A 22251-nucleotide genomic window follows, 5' to 3' on the forward strand; every position below is an offset into this window, starting at 1 on the left:
AGTGTTAAGTATGCGAGTCCCACCTGAAAGGTGGGAGCGCGCCTTTTCCTTGACTCAGAAGGTCATTCACTGTACGACACTATACGAAGTATACTTCAAACTCCTATCCCACTGGTACTATGTACCTACTAGGTTAGCAAAAATGTTCCTGAGTGCGTCTCCCGAGTGCTGGAGGAAATGCGGACATAGAGGTAATGCGCTTCATATATGGTGGGAGTGCCCTGTGATTCAGCCTTTGTGGCAGCAATGCTTTGCAGCCCTCTCTCGTGTTGGAATTTCCCTTTCTAGGTCGCCTGCCTCAGCCCTCCTTCACTTACACCTCCATGATTTACCCAAACACCATGCATACATTTCTATATACCTATTTATGACCATTAAACATGCTATAGCTTGTTCATGGAAAAAGGAGTCGCCCCCTAGCTGGGCTACAGTTTGTAAGACTATGGCATATATATATATATACCATGGAGAAGGATATCTTTTATAAATTAAACAACTCCGACCTATTTGAACTGGTTTGGTCAGACTGGAAGGAACAAAATGATACTGACTGGAAACCTAACACAACCTCTAGCGATGCCTAATTTGGGACCTTGCCCCTGCAGACGATAATGACTTATACAAACTGACCTAGTGTAAGCACTAAGCACCCTCCCTTCCTCCCTGCTCCCCTCTACCCCTCTCTACTTCCCCCAACTTCTATGTTCTACCCTAAATATATATTTCTGTGAGCCTAAGAGAGAAAGTAAACCCTCTCCTCAAACTCAAGTCACTTTCAAACCCTTCTACTGGAAATTCTGGGGGCTATCCTTGAGCCTTCAAGTGAGGCCTTATAGATGGTCCTAACAGCCTGATCAACCTCTCTTTGTTACTTACACCTTGTTAGCCTGAGGGACAGGTTGGACACTAGATTATGACGGGTAGAAGTCACCACGGCCTACCAAATAATTTTGTTGTTTATTGTATGCCTTATGGGTTTTGAGTAACCTAATTTTGTTTATATATACGTGCTACTGTTCTGTTATTGGAAAAGTTTATTCAGATTTTGTATTGCAATTTTATTATCTTTAATAAAATATTTAAAATCTTAAAAAAAAAAAAAAAGTGAAACATTATATTAGTAGACGTGACACAGTCTTCATTAAATAGTTCTCAATGTTGACCAGAAGAACAAGTAGATAACTATAATTTTACAAGTTATTTAACTATGCATTTTTTTTAAAGTTCTTACTTTCCAACACAAATCTGGATACATAGATTTTTATGGCAGATAAAAATGAAGGCCCATAAGAATAGCACAAATGAACAATAATAAAATGCAATAATGTGACAGGGCATTTCATTGTTGCCTTATTACTTTACCGACCTACAAGTTTAACTTCCACAAATGGGTTAAACACACAGTTAAAGTCAGTCGGGGTAGCATATATAGGTAGCCGCCAAGCACAAGACAAATTAGCTCTGGAGCAGAAGTGCATTGTTGATTAGTACCTGACTTTAACAATGTGTTTAACCACTTTGCTTCTAAATAAAGTGTAAGCCTAATTAACACTTAAAGGGATACTAAACCCAATTGTTTTCTTTAATAATTCAGCTAGAGCAGGCAATTTTAAGCAACTTTCTAGTTTACTCATATTATCAATTTTTTTTCGTTCTCTTGCTATCTTTATTTTAAAAGCAGGAATGTAAAGCTTAGGACCCGGGCCCATTTTTGGTTAAGAACCTTGGTTATGCTTTCTTATTGATTTGCTAAATGTAGCCACCAATAAGTAAGCACTATTCAGGGTGCTGAACCTAAAATGGGCTGGCTCCGAAGCAATACATTCCTGCTTTTTAAATAAAGATAACAAGAGAATGAAGAAAATTTGATAAAATGAGTAAATTAGAAAGTTGCTTAAAATTGCCTGCTCTATCTGAATCATGAAAGAAACAATTTGGGGTTAGTATCCCTTTAAGATAAATACTAAAACTACATACTACTTATGGTTGTTTTAGAATAACCTCATGCATACTGTGCATTCCAAACACACAACTATTAGTTTGGTTTTCCCAATTTCCAACAAAAATAATTTTATCTAAACACAAAAGTTATGACTGAATAATTTTAAATATAATATATAGATAAACATTTAACATGTTATATACGTAAAAAAATATAATTTATGCTTACCTGATAAATTAATTTCTCCTGTAGTGTAGTCAGTCCACGGGTCATCCATTACTTATGGGATTCTAACTCCTCCCTAACAGGAAGTGCAAGAGGATCACCCAAGCAGAGCTGCTATATAGCTCCTCCCCTCTACGTCATATCCAGTCATTCGACCGAAACCATACGAGAAAGGAGAAACTATAGGGTGCAGTGGTGACTGGAGTTTAATTAAAATTTAGACCTGCCGTAAAAACAGGGCGGGCCGTGGACTGACTACACTACAGGAGAAATGAATTTATCAGGTAAGCATAAATTATATTTTCTCCTGTTAAGTGTAGTCAGTCCACGGGTCATCCATTACTTATGGGATACCAATACCAAAGCTAAAAGTACACGGATGACGGGAGGGACAGGCAGGATCTTTACACGGAAGGAACCACTGCCTGTAGAACCTTTCTCCCAAAAACAGCCTCCGAAGAAGCAAAAGTGTCAAATTTGTAAAATTTTGAAAAAGTGTGAAGTGAAGACCAAGTTGCAGCCTTGCAAATCTGTTCAACAGAGGCCTCATTCTTAAAGGCCCAAGTGGAAGCCACAGCTCTAGTAGAATGAGCTGTAATCCTTTCATGAGGCTGCTGTCCAGCAGTCTCATAGGCTAAACGTATTATGCTACGAAGCTAAAAAGAGAGAGAGGTAGCCGAAGCTTTTTGACCTCTCCTCTGTCCAGAATAAACGACAAACAGGGAAGAAGTTTGACGAAAATCTTTAGTTGCCTGCAAATAAAATTTCAGGGCACGGACGACGTCCAGATTGTGCAAAAGTCGTTCCTTCTTTGAAGAAGGGTTAGGGCACAATGATGGAACAACAATCTCTTGATTGATATTCTTGTTAGTGACTACCTTAGGTAAGAACCCAGGTTTAGTACGCAGAACTACCTTGTCTGAATGAAAAATCAGATAAGGAGAATCACAATGTAAGGCCGATAACTCAGAGACTCTTCGAGCCGAGGAAATAGCCATTAAAAACAGAACTTTCCAAGATAACAGCTTGATATCGATGGAATGAAGGGGTTCAAACGGAACACCTTGCAGAACGTTAAGAACTAAGTTTAAGCTCCACGGCGGAGCAACAGTCTTAAACACAGGCTTAATCCTAGCCAAAGCCTGACAAAAAGCCTGAACGTCTGGAACTTCTGCCAGACGTTTGTGTAAAAGGATAGACAGAGCTGAAATCTGTCCCTTTAACGAACTAGCAGATAAACCCTTTTCTAAACCCTCTTGTAGAAAAGACAATATCCTAGGAATCCTAACCTTACTCCATGAGTAACTCTTGGATTCGCACCAATATAAGTATTTACGCCATATTTTATGGTAAATTTTACTGGTAACAGGTTTCCTAGCCTGTATTAAGGTATCAATCACTGACTCCGAGAATCCACGCTTTGATAGAATCAAACGTTCAATCTCCATGCAGTCAGCCTCAGAGAAATTAGATTTGGATGTTTGAAAGGACCCTGAATCAGAAGGTCCTGTCTCAGAGGCAGAGACCATGGTGGACAGGACGACATGTCCACTAGATCTGCATACCAGGTCCTGCGTGGCCACGCAGGCGCTATTAGAATCACTGATGCTCTCTCCTGTTTGATCCTGGCAATCAATCGAGGAAGCATCGGGAAAGGTGGAAACACATAAGCCATGTTGAAGACCCAAGGTGCTGTCAGAGCATCTATCAGCACCGCTCCCGGGTCCCTGGACCTGGATCCGTAACAAGGAAGCTTTGCGTTCTGGGGAGACGCCATGAGATCCAGATCTGGTTTGCCCCAATGATGAAGCAGTTGGACAAACACCTCCGGATGAAGTTCCCACTCCCCCGGATGAAAGGTCTGGCGACTTAGAAAATCCGCCTCCCAGTTCTCCATGCCTGGGATGTGGATCGCTGACAGGTGGCAAGAGTGAGACTCTGCCCAGCGAATTATCTTTGAGACTTCCATCATCGCTAGGGAACTCCTTGTTCCTCCTTGATGGTTGATGTAAGCCACAGTCGTGATGTTGTCCGACTGAAACCTGATGAACCTCAGAGTTGCTAACTGAGGCCAAGCCAGAAGAGCATTGAAAATTGCTCTTAATTCCAGAATGTTTATTGGAAGGAGTCTCTCCTCCTGAGTCCATGATCCCTGAGCCTTCAGGGAATTCCAGACTGCCCCCAACCGAGAAGGCTGGCGTCTGTTGTTACAATCGTCCAATCTGGCCTGCGGAAGGGCATCCCCTTGGACAGATGTGGCCGAGAAAGCCACCATAGAAGAGAATCTCTGGTCTCTTGATCCAGATTTAGCAGAGGGGACAAATCTGAGTAATCCCCATTCCACTGACTTAGCATGCACAATTGCAGCGGTCTGAGATGCAGGCGCACAAATGGTACTATGTCCATTGCCGCTACCATTAAGCCGATTACCTCCATGCACTGAGCCACTGACGGGTGTTGAATGGAATGAAGGACATGGCAAGCATTTAGAAGTTTTGATAACCTGTCCTCCGTCAGGTAAATTTTCATTTCTACAGAATCTATAAGAGTCCCTAGAAAGGGAACTCTTGTGAGTGGCAATAGAGAACTCTTTTCTACGTTCACCTTCCACCCATGCGACCTTAGAAATGCCAGAACTAACTCTGTATGAGACTTGGCAGTTTGGAAACTTGACGCTTGTATCAGAATGTCGTCTAGGTACGGAGCTACCGCTATGCCTCGCGGTCTTAGTACCGCCAGAAGAGAGCCCAGAACCTTTGTAAAGATTCTTGGAGCCGTAGCTAACCCGAAGGGAAGAGCTACAAACTGGTAATGCCTGTTTAGGAAGGCAAATCTTAGATACCGGTAATGATCCTTGTGAATCGGTATGTGAAGGTAGGCATCCTTTAAATCCACTGTGGTCATGTACTGACCCTCTTGGCTCATGGGTAAGATGGTTCGAATAGTTTCCATTTTGAACGATGGAACTCTTAGGAATTTGTTTAGGATCTTTAAGTCCAAGATTGGTCTGAAGGTTCCCTCTTTTTTGGGAACCACAAACAGATTTGAATAGAATCCTTGCCCGTGTTCCGACCGCGGAACTGGGTGGATCACTCCCATTAGTAAGAGGTCTTGTACACAGCGTAGAAACGCCTCTTTCTTTATCTGGTTTGCTGATAACCTTGAAAGATGAAATCTCCCTTGTGGAGGAGAAGCTTTGAAGTCCAGAAGATATCCCTGAGATATGATTTCCAACGCCCAGGGATCCTGGACATCTCTTGCCCAAGCCTGGGCAAAGAGAGAAAGTCTGCCCCCCACTATATCCGTTTCCGGATCGGGGGCCCTCACTTCATGCTGTCTTAGGGGCAGCAGCAGGTTTTCTGGCCTGCTTGCCCTTGTTCCAGGACTGGTTAGGTTTCCAGCCCTGTCTGTAGCGAGCAACAGTTCCTTCCTGTCTTGGAGCGGAGGATGTTGATGCTGCTCCTGCCTTGAAATTACGAAAGGCACGAAAATTAGACTGTTTAGCCTTTGGTTTGGCCCTAATGTCAGCGATAATTTCTTTCAGGCCGGGCCCGAATAATGTCTGCCCTTTGAAAGGAATATTAAGCAATTTAGATTTAGAAGTCACATCAGCTGACCAGGATTTAAGCCACAGCGCTCTGCGCGCTTGAATGGCGAATCCGGAGTTCTTAGCCGTAAGTTTGGTTAAGTGTACTACGGCATCAGAAATAAATGAATTAGCTAGCTTAAGGGCTTTAAGCTTGTTCATAATCTCATCCAATGGAGCTGTGCTAAGGGTCTCTTCCAGAGACTCAAACCAGAATGCCGCCGCAGCAGTGACAGGCGCGATGCATGCAAGGGGTTGTAATATAAAACCTTGCTGAACAAACATTTTCTTAAGGTAACCCTCTAACTTTTTATCCATTGGATCTGAAAAAGCACAGCTATCCTCCACCGGGATAGTGGTGCGCTTAGCCAGAGTAGAAACTGCTCCCTCCACCTTAGGGACCGTCTGCCATAGGTCCCGTGTGGTGGCGTCTATTGGAAACATTTTTCTAAATATAGGAGGGGGTGAAAAGGGCACACCGGGTCTATCCCACTCCTTGTTAACAATTTCTGTAAGCCTTTTAGGTATAGGAAAAACGTCAGTACACGCCGGTACCGCAAAATATTTATCCAGCCTACATACTTTCTCTGGAATTGCAACCGTGTTACAATCATTCAGAGCCGCTAATACCTCCCCTAGTAATACACGGAGGTTCTCAAGCTTAAATTTAAAATTTGAAATCTCTGAATCCAGTTTACTTGGATCAGATCCGTCACCCACAGAATGAAGCTCTCCGTCCTCATGTTCTGCAAATTGTGACGCAGTATCAGACATGGCTCTACTATTATCAGCGCACTCTGTTCTTACCCCAGAGTGATCGCGTTTACCTCTTAATTCTGGCAATTTAGATAGTACTTCAGTCATAACATTAGCCATGTCTTGCAAAGTGATTTGTATGGGCCGTCCTGATGTACTTGGCGCCACAATATCACGCACCTCCTGAGCGGGAGGCGAAGGTACTGACACGTGAGGAGAGTTAGTCGGCATAACTTTCCCCTCGTTGTCTGGTGATATTTTTTTAACATATAAAGTTTGACTTTTATTCAAAGTAACATCTATACATTGAGTGCACAAATTTCTATTGGGCTCCACATTGGCCTTTAAACATAGTGAACAAACAGATTCATCTGTGTCAGACATGTTTAAACAGACTAGCAATAACACTAGCAAGCTTGGAAAAAGCTTTTAAATAAATTTACAAGCTATATAAAAAACGCTACTGCGCCTTTAAGAAACATAAAAATGTGACACAGTTGAATTAACAATGAACCAAATATGTTAAAACAACCAAATTTTAACAGAAAATGTATAAAGTTAGCAGAGGATTGCACCCACCAGCAAAAGGATGATTAACCCCTTAATACCCGGATAACAGTTGAAATAATAAACGTTTTTATCACAGTCAAACACACTGTCACAGGTCTGCTGTGACTGATTACCTCCCTCAAAACTAGTTTTGGAGACCCCTGGGCTCTGTAGAGACGTCCTGAATCATGGAGGAAGAAATAGGAAGACTGTGACTAAATTTTTACTGCGCAATAAAGCGCTAAAATAGGCCCCTCCCACTCATATTACAACAGTGGGGAAGCTCAGTAAACTGTTTTTATGCAGAAAAAAAACGACAGCCATGTGGTAAAAATCATGCCCATAAAGTTTTATCACCAAGTACCTCAGAAAAAACGATTAACATGCCAGTAAACGTTTTAAAATTGAAAATTATGAAGTGTTATTAATAAGCCTGCTGCTAGTCACTTTCACTGCAGTGCAGGCTCAAATATTACTTTAATATTGACAGTATTTTCTTAGTGAAATTCCATTCCCCAGAAATACCTCAGAGTATACATACATACATATCATATCAGCCTGATACCAGTCGCTACTACTGCATTTAAGGCTGCACTTACATTACATCGGTATTAGCAGTATTTTCTCAGTCAATTCCATTCCTTAGAAAATAATTTACTGCACATACCTCCTTGCAGGTGGGCCCTGCATGCTATCCCCTGTTCTGAAGTTACCTCACTCCTCAGAATGGCCGAGAACAGCAAGTGGATCTTAGTTATGACCGCTAAGATCATAGAAAACTCAGGCAGATTCTTCTTCTAATGCTGCCTGAGAACAAACAACACACTCCGGTGCCGTTTAAAATAACAAACTTTTGATTGAAGAAATAAAAACTAAGTTTAACACACCACAGTCCTCTCACACGTCCTATCTTTAGTTAGGTGCAAGAGAATGACTGGATATGACGTAGAGGGGAGGAGCTATATAGCAGCTCTGCTTGGGTGATCCTCTTGTACTTCCTGTTAGGGAGGAGTTATAATCCCATAAGTAATGGATGACCCATGGACTGACTACACTTAACAGGAGAAAAATGCTCTGTACAATTAAATATTTGTAAAAATGTGCTTTATGAAGTGACTTACCTCATCTTGTTGTGAGTTTAAGAGCTGTAGTTTCATGTGCTTCATATAAGCCATAGTAATTGGCATATTATAGTCTATCATACTTGTCACCAATGTGGGAGGCTTTCCATTATCTTTAAAAAAAAAAGCACAGAAATGAAAGATAAAGTACAATTTTGGGTTGATTTCATTTTAAAGGGACACTGAACCCAAATTTTTTTGTTTCGTGATTCAGATAGAGCATGACATTTTAAGCAACTTTCTAATTTACTCCTATTATCAAATTTTCTTCATTCTCTTGGTATCTTTATTTGAAATGCAAGAATGTAAGTTTAGATGCCGGCCCATTTTTGATGAACAACCTGGGTTGTTCTTGCTGATTGGTGGATAAATTCATCCACCAATAAAAATGTGCTGTCCAGAGTACTGAACCAAAAAAGAAGTTTAGATTTCTTCTTTTTCAAATAAAGATATCAAGTGAACGAAGAAAAATTGATAATAGAAGTAAATTAGAAAGTTGCTTAAAATTGCATGCTCTATCTGAATCACGAAAGAAAAAAATTTGGGTTCAGTGTCCCTTTAAGCTTTACTCTGCATGAAAAAAAATATTACTTTGTAAAGAATTACAAAAAGTTGCAAAGTGAAAGGGGATACGACACACAAGCTACTAAATTGTCACAATGGTTTGGAAGAACGTATAGTTCAGGTCTGGCAAATTTATTCTAATATATTCAGTTGTAACAGCAATACTGTAATAAGTCCCCCCCTCTAAAAACGCTATTGTTACCCTAATAGTAATAAAGATTCATAAATGTATTTGTAAAAAATACAAACTGCTTTGTTATCTTACAAAAATAGCATTAATATCATACAAAATATTTTTTTTAAATGGATATTGAGCCACAATACTGGTGTTAAGGTATCATATGCATCTGTATCTTATACGGTTTGTTTCCTTTTGTTGCTGAGAATTTTTGTTTATTGAAATATCTTTTGCCACTCCTGCAAACGTTTTAAACATGCTGCAATTTCTGAGTTAATGAAGCAGCAAATGATACTGAAACAGATGTGGTATTTTAGCCCTCTGTTAAACCTGCAAACTAATATATCCAATAGTAGATGAAATAGTGGAGTGACAGGAATGGAGATAAATAAATTGAATGATGTGGAATTTCAGTAGTCAACAGCTAGAGAAGCTGGATAAATACTGCAGCATGTACCAAGATATCCATAACATCATAATTCAATGAACTGAGCAAAGCAATGTGTAGTTGTACTGGGCACACTGCCCACATGTACAGTGTAAGTGTAACACATAGTTCTCACATACAGTCTAGGTGGTTTTCATTTATCTCTAATTATCACTAATAAATGGTTTCTGTAGGCACAGAATGTGCATATAATAAAACACAATGTAATTGGTGGTTTATTAGAAGGTCATATGATGGTCTGTGTGTGCTTGTCTTCTTCAGTTTGGTTTACTCAGATGATGTTGGAACAATAACACAAAAAAAAATTCTGGCTTGTGCTCTATTTCTTCTTGTACATCTGGCCTCAACTTGTTACAACTAAAAACCACAAAAAGGCAACATTTTTTTGTTACCCTATAGGGTGCTATGAGGAAATGATTAGTATTATTAGTATATTTGTGGAATAGATAGTTCTGAAATGTATCGGGGGCATAGTTTAGATTGCTAGTGTGCATGTGCAGCACATTAAAGGGTCATAAACTAAGAAAAAGGGCACATGAAAAAACACCATTTAAACATTTTATTTATATATACATTTTGTTTTTGCATGAACAAAGGTTAAGATAAAGCTGTATGTATTTTAAAGCTAAAGGCACAGTAAACACATTGAGATCTTAATATAAAATGTTTAGTTATGCATAGTAAAACAAGTATCATTATTTATTTTGCCCCCTTATCAAGACAAAGCCACAACATATCTTTCCCTAGCTGACTTTAAAAGAAAAAAACTGAAAAACAATTCACTTTATACTAACTTAAAGAGACAGTAAAGTTAAAATGAAACTTAAATTGATTGGATAAATCATGAAGTTTTAAACAACTTTCCAATTTACTCCTAGTATCAATTTTGCTTAATTAGTTTGCTATATTTTCTTAAAGAGTAATACTAGATGAGCTCAGGAGCGTGCATGTGCCTTTAGCCATTTGGCAGTGGTGTTTGTAACAGTATTTATAGCAATGTGATACATAATTACAAACACTGCTGCCAAAGACTGCTAAAGAAAGATATGTGCACGCTCCTGAGCTTTTATCAGCCTCCCTATATTTACTTTTCAACAAAGGATAACAAGAGTACAAAGCAAATTTAATAGACGTAAATTGGAAAGTTGTTTAAAATGGCTCCACCTGAAAAAATGAAAGCTTAATTTTAACTTTACTATCTCTTTAATGACTATAACTAGCTTTGTATGCCGTCTGGAGCCCAGATTGGCACGGCCAAATGAGGCAATTGGGTTGTTTTGTCTATTGAAAAACAATTGCAACAAGATGTTAATTTGTTTTAAAAAGACATATTTTATAATTACAGACGGCTAGATTGCGAGTTTTGCAGTAAGGTGAAAAAGCAGCGTTAACAGTAGTGATGGGAAGTTCGGTTCTTCTGGGTGAATCGGTTCATTTCGGACGGTTCGATTAACTGAACTGGTTCATGAACCGATTCACCAGTTCATCTACTGAACATGAGGTATAGGCTCTACCTCATGTTCAGTAGGTGAACTGTAGAGCCGCAGATTCGTTTTCTGCAGCGCTGATTCATTCCTGAATCATGAGTCACTGACAGTCCGACTCCAAGCTCTATAGCTAAGCTAACTTTTACTTAGCAACAGCTACAAATATATATATATATATATATATATATATATATATATATATATATATATATATATATAATTTGTAGCTGTTGCTAAGTAAAAGTTAGCTTAGATATAGAGGAAGAACAACAAATTATATATATATATATATATATATATATACATATATATATATACATATATATACACAAACATGGGATGCTGAATGGGTTTTATATATATATATATATATATATATATATATATATATATATAAACAAACATGGGATGCTGAATGGGTTATATATATATATATATATATATATATATATAAACAAACATGGGATACTGAATGGGATATATATATATATATATATAAACAAACATGGGATGCTGAATGGGTTATTGTAAGTTGCAGTTAGGGGGTAAATGCAGGGGTCTGTATCTGATATTTGAATCAGTGTACTGTTAGCTAACTTGTCTGCAATGAATCAGTCTGTTAACAGTACACTGAGTCGTTTGCTAACAGTTCACTTCTTTTGAATCAGTGAACTGTTAACAGACTGATTCATTGCAGACGAGTTAGCTAACAGTACACTGATTCAACAACACTGGTAATATGATCCTAGAGTGAGATTCTGCTGTGTGATTCATTAAAGGAGGAGTTAGCAGAGCAGAACTCACTCTAGGATCGTATTACCAGGGCTGCTGATGACTCAGGAACTGAACTGTTTCAAACGAATCAGTTTAGTCTGATGTACTGATTCATGTAGTTCAGTGAAAAGATCCGGTTCAAAAGAACGATTCGTTCATGAACCGGACATCACTAGTTAACAGGTCCTAACGCTGCTTTTTTATGCCCGCTGGTATTACGAGTCTTGCAGATTTAGGGGCACCGCACACTTTTTTGGCCTCACCGCAAATAAACTTACGCAAATTGCATATAGTCTTTTTTCTATGGGATTTCTATAGCACCGGTATTACGAGCTTGTCCTGGGAGGCCAAAAAGTGAGCGGTACACCCTACCCTGTCAAGATTCGTAACGCATTCTAAAGTCAGTAGTTATGAGTTTTACACTACAACGCTGTAGCATAAAACTCATAACTAAAGTGCTAAAAAGTACACTAGCACCCATAAACTAGCTATTAACCCCTAAACCGAGGCCCTCCCGCATCGCAAACACTAAAATAAAATTATTAACCCCTAATCTGCCGCTTCTGACATCACCGCCACTAGAATAAACATATTAACCCCTAAACCGCCGCACTCCCGCATCGCAAACACTAGTTAAATATTATTAACCCCTAATCTGCTGTCCCTAACATCGCCGCCACCTATCTACATTTATTAACCCCTAATCTGCCGCCCCCACAATGTCGCCGCCACTATATTAAATTTATTAACCCCTAAATCTAAGTCTAACCCTAACACCCCCTAACTTAAATATAATTTAAATAAATCTAAAGAAAAATTACTATCATTACCTAAATTATTCCTATTTAAAACTAAATACTTACCTATAAAATAAACCCTAAGCTAGCTACAATATAACTGATAGTTACATTGTAGCTAGCTTAGGGTTTATTTTTATTTTACAGGCAAGTTTGTATTTATTTAAACTAGGTAGAATAGTTACTAAATAGTTATTAACTATTTACTAACTACCTAGCTAAAATAAATGCAAATTTACCTGTAAAATAAAACCTAACCTGTCTTACACTAACACCCAACCATACACTACAATTAAATAAATTACCTAAATTAAATATAGTTCCCTAAATTTAATACAATTAGCTAAATTACAAATAAAACCCCCCACTAAATTACAGAAAATAAAAAACAAATTACAAGATCTTTAAACTAATTACACCTAATCTAATAGCTCTATCAAAATAAAAAAGCCCACCCAAAATAAAAAAAAAACAACTATCAATAGCCCTTAAAAGGAATCAGTTCTTTTACCTGTAAAAAAAAATACAAACAACCCCAAACAGTAAAACCCACCACCCACACAACCAACCCCCCAAATAAAACCCTAACTAAAAAACCTAAGCTCCCCATTGCCCTGAAAAGGGCATTTGGATAGGCATTGCCCTTAAAAGGACATTTAGCTCTATTGCGACCCAAAGCCCTAACCTAAAAATAAAACCCACCCAATACACCCTTAAAAAATCCTAACACTAACCCCCGAAGATCCACTTACAGGGAGAAGTCTTCATCCAAGCGGCAAGATGTCCTCAATGAAGCCGGCAGAAGTGGTCCTCCAGACGTGCAGAAGTGGTCCTCCAGACAGGCAGAAGTCTTCATCCAGACGGCATCTTCTATCTTCATCCATCCGGCACGGAGCGGGTCCATCTTCAAGACATCCGGCGTGGAGCATCCTCTTCTTCCGACGTCTTCTTGCTGAATGAAGGTACCTTTAAGTGACGTCATACAAGATGGCGTCCCTTAGATTCCTATTGGCTGATAGAATTCTATCAGCCAATCAGAATTAAGGTAGAAAAAATCCTATTGGCTGGTGCAATCAGCCAATAGGATTAAACCTCAATTGGAACAGCCAATAGAATGCCAGCTCAATCATATTGGCTGATTGGATCAGCCAATAGGATTGAAGATCAATCCTTTTGGAATAGGATTTTTTCAACCTTAATTCTGATTGACTGATAGAATTCTATCAGCCAATCGGAATCTAAGGGACGCCATCTTGGATGACGTCACTTAAAGGTACCGTCATTCCAGAAGAAGACATCGAAAGAAGAGGATGCTCCGCGCCAGATGTCTTGAAGATGGAGTCGCTCTGCATTGGAAGGATGAAGATAGAAAATGCCGTCTGGGTGAAGACCTCTGCCCGTCTGGAGGACCACTTCTGCCCATCTGGAGGACCACTTCTGCCGGCTTCGTTGAGGACACCTAGCTGCTTGGATGAAGACTTCTCCTGGTAAGTGGATCTTCGGGGGTTAGTGTTAGGATTTTTTAAGGGTGTATTGGGTGGGTTTTATTTTTAGGTTAGGGCTTTGGGCCGCAATAGAGCTAAATGCCCTTTTAAGGGCAATGCCCATCCAAATGCCCTTTTCAGGGTAATGGGGAGCTTAGGTTTTTTTTTAGTTAGGGTTTTATTTGGGGGGTTGGCTGTGTGGGTGGTGAGTTTTACTGTTGGGGGGATTGTTTGTATTTTTTTTCCAGGTAAAAGAGCTGATTTATTTGGGGCAATGCTCCACAAAAGGCCCTTTTAAGGGCTATTGGTAGTTTAGTTTAGGCTAGGGTTTTTTATTTTGGGTGGGCTTTTTTTATTTTGATAGGGCTATTAGATTAGGTGTAATTAGTTTAAATTATTAATTTTGACATCAAACAAACAATTCAACAGAAGAAATCACAGGACTGTAATCTGAGCAAACAATTTCATGGAGGTCTACTTGTATAGGCTACATTCCACTATACTGACTATTAGTTTCATATTTCTAGCTTGTAGGCTTCTGGGTATTTTAGCTTTTGTAATTTGTTTTTTATTCTCTGTAATTTAGTGTTGTTTTTTTTTTGTAATTTAGCTAATTGTATTTAATTTAGTTAATTGTATTTAATTTAGGTAATTTATTTAATTGTAGTGTAGTGTTAGGTGTTAGTGTAACTTAGGTTAGGTTTTATTTTACAGGTCAATTTGTATTTATTTTAGCTAGGTAGTTATTAAATAGTTAATAACTATTTAGTAACTATTCTACCTAGTTAAAATAAATACAAACTTGCCTGTAAAATAAAAATAAACCCTAAGCTAGCTGCAATGTAACTATCAGTTATATTGTAGCTAGTTTAGGGTTTATTTTATAGGTAAGTATTTAGTTTTAAATAGGAATTATTTAGGTAATGATAGGAATTTGTATTTAGATTTATTTAAATTATATTTAAGTTAGGGGGTTTTAGGGTTAGGGTTAGACTTAGATTTAGGGGTTAATAAATATAATATAGTGGCGGCGACGTTGGGGGCAACATATTATGGGTTAATAAATGTAGGTAGGTGGCGGCGATGTTAGGGGCGGCAGATTAGGGGTTAATAATATTTAACTAATGTTTGCGATGCAGGAGTACGGCGGTTTAGGGGTTAATATGTTTATTATAGTGGCGGCGACGTTGGGGCGGAAGATTATGGGTTAATAAATATAATGTAGGTGTCGCGATGTTGGGGGCAGCAGATTAGGGGTTCATAAGTTTATTATAGTGGCGGCGATGTCTGGAGCAGCAGATTAGGGGTTAATAAGTATAATGCAGGAGTCGACGATGTTGGGGGCGGCAGATTATGGGTTAATAAATATAATGTAGGTGTTAGCTATGTTGGGGCAGCAGGTTAGGGGTTCATAAGTTTATTATAGTGGTGGCGATGTCTGGAGCAGCAGATTAGGGGTTAATAAGTATAATGCAGGAGTCGGCGATGTTGGGGGCGGCAGATTAGGGGTTAATAAGTGTAAGATTAGGGGTGTTTAGACTCTGGGTTCATGTTAGGGTGTTAGGTGTAAACATAAAATGTGTTTCCCCATAGGAATCAATGGGGCTGCGTTACGGAGCTTTACGCTGCTTTTTTTGCAGGTGTTAGACTTTTTGCTCTAAGCTCACTTCTTGCCTTTTAATGCCCGGTTTAGGGAAACCTGTAATACCATCGCTGTAGGTAAATGAGCAGTGACAATAGCGTGCAAGTTAACACCGCCACCCCTCATAACGCAAAACTCGTAATCTAGCCAAATGTGTTTACTGATCCTATAAGTATCAATGCTAAAGGATTTAACCAATAGAGTGCTAAAAAAAAGTATTCTTACCAGTCTATAACTGGTTTAGTATAAATTTTTTGAAACATATAGTATCCATTCCCACATTTCATGTTTTATTCTCATAAAAACAGTAACTATATAAGGGACACTTATGGACTGTTGCAATTAGGCTTTTTGTTTTTTATACTTTTTAGTATAAGACAGACCACATGAAACAAACCATACATAAACCCAAACAACAGGACAATTCTATAACTAATCATATAACATCTGGGCCAAAGTAGGGTTGTTTTTATCTTTTAAATATATTGCATTCACCTTTATGTTCAACTCCCTCTGGATTTAAGTGCATTCTCTTCTGACACTCTGAGCAGCTCATTAAAAACCTTGTCACTGCTTCTCGGGGTAAGAAGGCATATGTTTCCGAAATCTGAAACCAAAGTAAATAGCATGAGAAAAACATAAGGGCTATGATTAATACTCTAAGCTGGTATGCTACTAATTGTACCACATATCATAGAATGTCTGTATAGTTTATACAATTGCCAATAGTTTTAAAAATAATAATAAAACAGAATCCCTATTACTATGAAATACTGGATAATTGTTTTCTGAAAAGACAAATGACTTAAAAGATGTGTTACTAGGACAGGGAAATTCCACTTATCATTTAACCCCTTAAAGACAAGGGCGTTTCCCAGTTTAGGTGATTAAATGACAGAGGCAATATTTGGCATTTTTAGCTTTGAATGATTTCACCATAATTAAACACTCTTTTGTTAAGTGCATCCATACATATTATTTATGTTTTTGTAACAAACAGACATACCCTGTGATACATACACAGAAATAGAAGTGCCCTACCAGGAACAAACAAGAGCTCAGTGGCTTGTTCTATGGCGAGTTACCACCTAGGAGCAGCCTCTATTAGTTCAATTGTGCTTTTCACAGAGGAGAACTTTCCTGAAGTATATGAGTCTGATCCTGTCTAGCAAAGTCAGCCCAGCCCCAAAATACCCAACAATTCTCCTCTGAGCAAGGAACATGGCAACCCCATACCTTGGATACCCCACCCCACTTGGCCTCCTTGTATGTGGGATTAAGTGTGTGTGGGAGGACACATGGTTATCATCTGCACTAAATGTATTGTGTGGATGAAGACCGAGGGGTCGATTTATGAAGCAGTGGATGCTGCTTCTGACTCACTCCGCTTCAGGTCTGCCTGAAGTGGAAGTTAAGAAGCAGCGGTCCTAAGACCGCTGTTCCTTAACTCGTCCACCACCTCTGAGGTGGCGGACAGCAATCAGCCCAATTGAATACAATTGGGTTGATTGACACCACCTGCTAGCAGCCGATTGGCCGCGAATCTGCAGGGGGCGGTATTGCACCAGCAGTTCACAAGAACTGCTGGTGCAATGATAAATGATAAATGCCGACAGCGTATGGATCATGTCCATTCGCACCTACATAAATTGACCCCCATGTGTCATCATCTGCAGCAAAGGTACAATATAAATTAAGCCCTATGGTTTTATTTACATTAACCACAATAAATATGAGTAAAGGTCTGACATAGGTATAGTAAAAGTAAAGTTAGACATTGGAAAAAACACCATCAAGGGTAACACAAAGTGCCAGATTCATAGATGCTTGTAATGTTGCTGAGGGGCTTCACCTATATTTTCCTCAGTTTTGTTACTGGGTGTTACTGCCAATGACATCTATAGTTGTGTGAGGTGCCCAATATGTGATATCTGGCACACCAAACCTGAACCAGTAGCAATGAGGAAGAACAATAATTGCAAACACAAACCATGGAAACTACGCTTACAAATGGTATATGCATATGTGTGTAATTGTAAAATGTCCAGATGACTCTTTTGCTATGGCAAAGTGATCTCGCCGGATAGAAGAAAAGGTGTCTCAGAGTTCTCACAGACTTGAACAAGGGGCTGGCTGTACGTACGTATTCTTGGATTGGCGGTTTTTGGCACCTGCAGTATCTTGTCTTGTTTATATTTTTCGCTTATTGCTCTTTAACCGTTTTTAGGTTTTCTTGCTTGCACATGTTATAGAGAGGTTTCTTTTTTTTCATTTTAACGCATTTGTTCTGTAAGATTTTAAAAGGCATTTTTGTGAGGCTGGTATCCATCACAGAGGAACTCTGTGCCCTAAGAGGTGAATGTTAACAAGATTCTGCTCCATTATTTATAATGAAGAGCGACTTGCGGATATAAATCTTTATGAATGCTGCAATTTTTGAGTTACAATGTTGCAGAGTTTTATGAAAAATATTAGTTTCTCAGATGGGTTTTATTGAATCTAGGCCAACATGTCAAGATCAAGTAGTTTTTTTGTAAATGGTAAATTAGAAACATTAAAAAAACCCTGCATTAATGGTGACACAATGGGGCCTATTTATCAAACGTCTTGCGGACCTGATCCGACAGTGTGGTTCAGGTCCGCAAGACCTCGCTGAATGTGGAGAGCAATACGCTCTCCGTATTTAACATTCCACCAGCAGCTCACAAGAGCTGCTGGTGCAACGCCGCCCCCTGCAGACTCGTAGCCACAGCAGGGGGTGTCAATCTACCCGATCGTACTCGATTGGGTTGATTTCCGGCGATTCCTGTCCGCCTGCTCAGAGCAGGCGGACAGGGTTATGGAGCAGCGGTCTTTAGAAGACTCGCCAGAAACACAGGCCCACAAGCTCGGTTCGGAGCTTGATAAATGGGCCCCAATGGCTATATTCAAAAACACTTGTCTTTGTGAAACTAATTTCTTGCTGGAAAAACTTGCCTCATATTCACTGCCCAAAATAAAATGAAACAAGACAACCTCTTTGGCTTGGACATAGCGGAAGACAACAGTGAGATGAAATAGTTCAAATGGCCAATTTTGTCTTTCTAAATCACAATTTAGGTAAAAAAACCCTCCTCAATTCTGTTCAATCCACTGACATTACGTCACCCCCTTAATTCAATATGACGTAGATTTACGTCAAGTGGTACCAAGCCCATCATACTGCATAACGTAGATATACATCGCAGCTTCAGAAAGCTATACCAGCCTCAGCTGTAAAGTGAGAGCAGAGAGTTGCTATTCATGAGCTGCAGGCATCTGCCTTCATATGGTAACGGAGCACGATTAGTGCACCTATTTCATATGAAGGTAAATTCCAGATCATTAAAGACAGTGCCACTGTGTGTGTTACCTTCTAACGATCCTCTGCTATTGCCGGCAAGAGGTGTGGGAGGGAAAGCGGGGGGTAAGTGGGCGGCCTAGTGGCGGATGAAGGGGGGAAGTGGGAGTGGCCCTACACTGCAGAAAATAAATTAAAGGAAGAGGGAGGGATAAGGGGGCTACACTACAGAAAAGGCTGGGAATTGGGGGTTGGGATTCCCCATGTAACGGTCACTTGGAGGTGGAGGACCATTACACTACAGAAAAATAAAAAATTCAATTTAACAATAAATATATATATATATATATATATATATATATATATATCAAACTAGTTACTAGCAGTCATCTGCCAGTACCAAAGATGGCCACCATTAATGGGAGGGGGAGGTTTAGAAAGCTGTTTGAGAGGATTCAGGGAGGTGAGAGGGTTGAGGAGGATCACTACACTGCAGAAAAAATTATAATAATAATAATAAAAAAAAAAACAACTTAAAATGCATCCTGGCAGAGTGTCTGCCAGTACCTAAGATCATGGGGATGAGTGTTGGTTGGGAGGGGGAGAAAAGTTTGGGAGGGATCAGGGAGTTGGAGGTGTTAGGTGGGAGAGTAACCTCTATACTACAGCTAAAATTAACCTTACAAGCTACCTGATTAACTCTTTCACTGCCGTGAATAATAGAATTGTTGTGCGCAGCTGCAATTAGTGGCCTTCTAATTACATAAAAACAATGGCAAAGCCATGTATTTCCTTTGAGCAAAGGGGATCACAGAAAAGCTTTTACAATAATTTGTATCATTATTGCACAAGCGGTATGTAAATAATTTCAGTGGGAAACCCAACGTTTGTGAAAAAGTTAACAATTTTTTTTTATAAGATCGCATATGAAATGGGTGCTTGAAATATAGCAAAATGGACCTAGATCAATACCTTGGGTTGTCTTCTTACAAAAATATATAGTTTTGATGGGTAAATAGAAAAAAAAAACAAGGTTGTATTTCTGTTTAAATGGAGTGATGGCAAAAATGCTAGAAATTCTCTGGTATTTTGGGCAAGTTCTTCTCTGAAACTTCTGGTAGTGAAGAGGCTAATATAACAAAACGGATATACAAATATTGAATCATTTCCCCCATTTACAGAAGTGTTGCCAATTGTATTTAGTGTTTTACCGAATTGCTAACACTTCACTTGTGCAAGATATCATGTACTAGCCCATTTAAGATAGGTGAAGTGAGTCTCAATACATTACATCTTGCCTTAAAGACAATTCCCCTCAGCAGCCTAATGAACCTTTATGAATCTAGCCTAATCACTATTCTTTTTCATGTTATGGCAAAGACACTCTGCACTGCGTTCTTTTTTGTTTGTTTTGTTTTCTTTAATATAAAAATGATATTCTACAAGCAGCAACATTAGAAAAGTTAACTTTCAATAAATGTAATATAATTCTAGCCTTGGCATTTATGTTAACAACACATATAATTACAAGTGCACTTATTTGAACATTAAAAATTAAAAAAGACAATAACCTTTGCTGCACTTCCAATTTACATAGAAAATGTGCATGGTTAATGTGTGAGTACAAAGAGGAAAAATACTGGCGTTCTGCTAAAAAGCTTTGAGCTTGTGTGTAGGTCTCTTAACCTTGAACATAATAAGATGAGCACTAAACCAACTGCAGTGAGGATGTAATGTAAAGTGGTTTTAGCGAATGCAATAAATGTCAGTACATTAGATTATGGGTGCATGACAATCATTTAAATCAACACATCCCAAACGTTTTTGTTACAGTATCCTTGGTGGGATTTGTTCTTTTCCAATTACCTTGAGCCAGGCTCCTGCTTTACAAACCAAAAGTTTTAACAGTTTTTCAATAACAACTCTGAGTACATTAAACAAACCTAGCTTAAAATGTATCATTAAATGAATGGGCATCATTACTTATTTGATAATTTGCCCATCTTTAAACTTAATTACATGGAGTGTGAGATGATAAAACAGTTGGATTACTAGAAACGCAGATTTAGACAGTGCTATAATAGCACTCAGATAAATAGCAAAGTGACCATAATACCATTTTAAAGGGACATTAAAGGGAAAATGTACTGTAAAGTGTTCCTTTAATTTGTTCCCAATGATCAATTTTACCTGTTGGAGTGTATTCAATTATTTATAAATAGCTTTTTTAACTTTATGTTGTCATTTGAATAGCTGATTTTGCCCGTTATGTGTGTGTGTAAGAGATAGAGTCCGTCCCGTTTGCAGACCTCCCAACTGTTCCTATTTGAGAGAGACAGTCCCTAATTCTGAGTTCTATAACTCTATCCCTATTTGAAGAATTTCCCTTTGACCTGCCAATACACTGCCCAGATGAACCCACCAAATATCCTCTTATCATTATGGCTACATTCTTGCAAATACTGATTCATCCTTTCCCAGGGAGGTTTTCTCTGGCTCACTATGAACCCCCAAGTGTTTCTCTCTTGATTCAGACACAACATATCATTTTAAACAACTTTCACATTTTCCCTTCTACTATCAAATTTGTTTCATGCTCTTGGTATCATTTGTTGAAGATGAAGCGTTGCACTACTGGGAAATAGCAGAACACATAGGGTATATATGTGCAACTACCAATTAGCAGCTAGCTTCCTGTAGTGCATAGGTGCTCATGAGCGTACCTAGGTATGCTTTATAAAATAAGGATACCAAGAGAACAAAGCAAATCAGATAACAGAAGTAAAATGTGTGGGTTTTTTAACTGCATGTAGTATGTGAATCATGAATGTTCAATTTTGACTTTACTGTCCCTTTAATTCACCAAACATCAAGCCCAAAGAACACTTAACAACTGCCCAGACGTTTTCTTTTTTTTTTTTCTCTTTGTAAAACAATCTTGGTGGAGATGAAGTCAAGGCTAAGGGAATTGCCTTTTCCCTGTATAAAAACAAGACAGCAGATTAGTTAAGATGATCACACCTTATGGGAAACACTGGAGGTAATTGGCTGTCTAGGGCCAGATAACAAGTTAAGTGCAAAAAATAACTTATACCAGAGCATGCAAATGTTCGCTGGTATTACAAGTGAGGTGCATGGAAGCATTGCGCTTACGAGAGCTCCAACGGTAGCCCTGTTCTTATGCCCTCAAACATGGCATGAGAACTAGTGCAGCGAAAGGGGTAAGTCGCGCAGCGATGGGCAGCAATTTTAAATATATATGTATATGAATATATACGTGAACACACATATTAACACATAAATATGTATATAAATATATACGTATATAAACATATTAACACATAAATATGTATATAAATATATACGTATATAAACATGT

At 38.7% G+C, this 22251-nt stretch overlaps 1 protein-coding gene across 7 annotated transcripts in view; it reads right to left on the bottom strand.

Moving 5' to 3' along the window:
- Window positions 1-22251, bottom strand: part of NOL4 (nucleolar protein 4) — a 665641-nt gene that overhangs the window by 342969 nt on the left and 300421 nt on the right. For 4 of the 7 annotated variants that reach the window (XM_053715015.1, XM_053715014.1, XM_053715011.1 and 1 more), the window contains exons 3-4: window positions 16049-16160; window positions 8180-8292 (exon numbers count right to left, since the gene is read on the bottom strand). In XM_053715015.1, the coding sequence (XP_053570990.1) occupies window positions 8180-8292; window positions 16049-16160 (225 nt within the window). Of the gene's footprint in view, window positions 1-8179; window positions 8293-16048; window positions 16199-22251 lie in introns of all 7 variants that reach the window. The other 3 variants (XM_053715013.1, XM_053715009.1, XM_053715012.1) reach the window with 2 other exon arrangements.

Source organism: Bombina bombina, chromosome 5 (assembly GCF_027579735.1).
Source record: "Bombina bombina isolate aBomBom1 chromosome 5, aBomBom1.pri, whole genome shotgun sequence".
NCBI classification, from domain to species: Eukaryota; Metazoa; Chordata; class Amphibia; order Anura; family Bombinatoridae; genus Bombina; species Bombina bombina.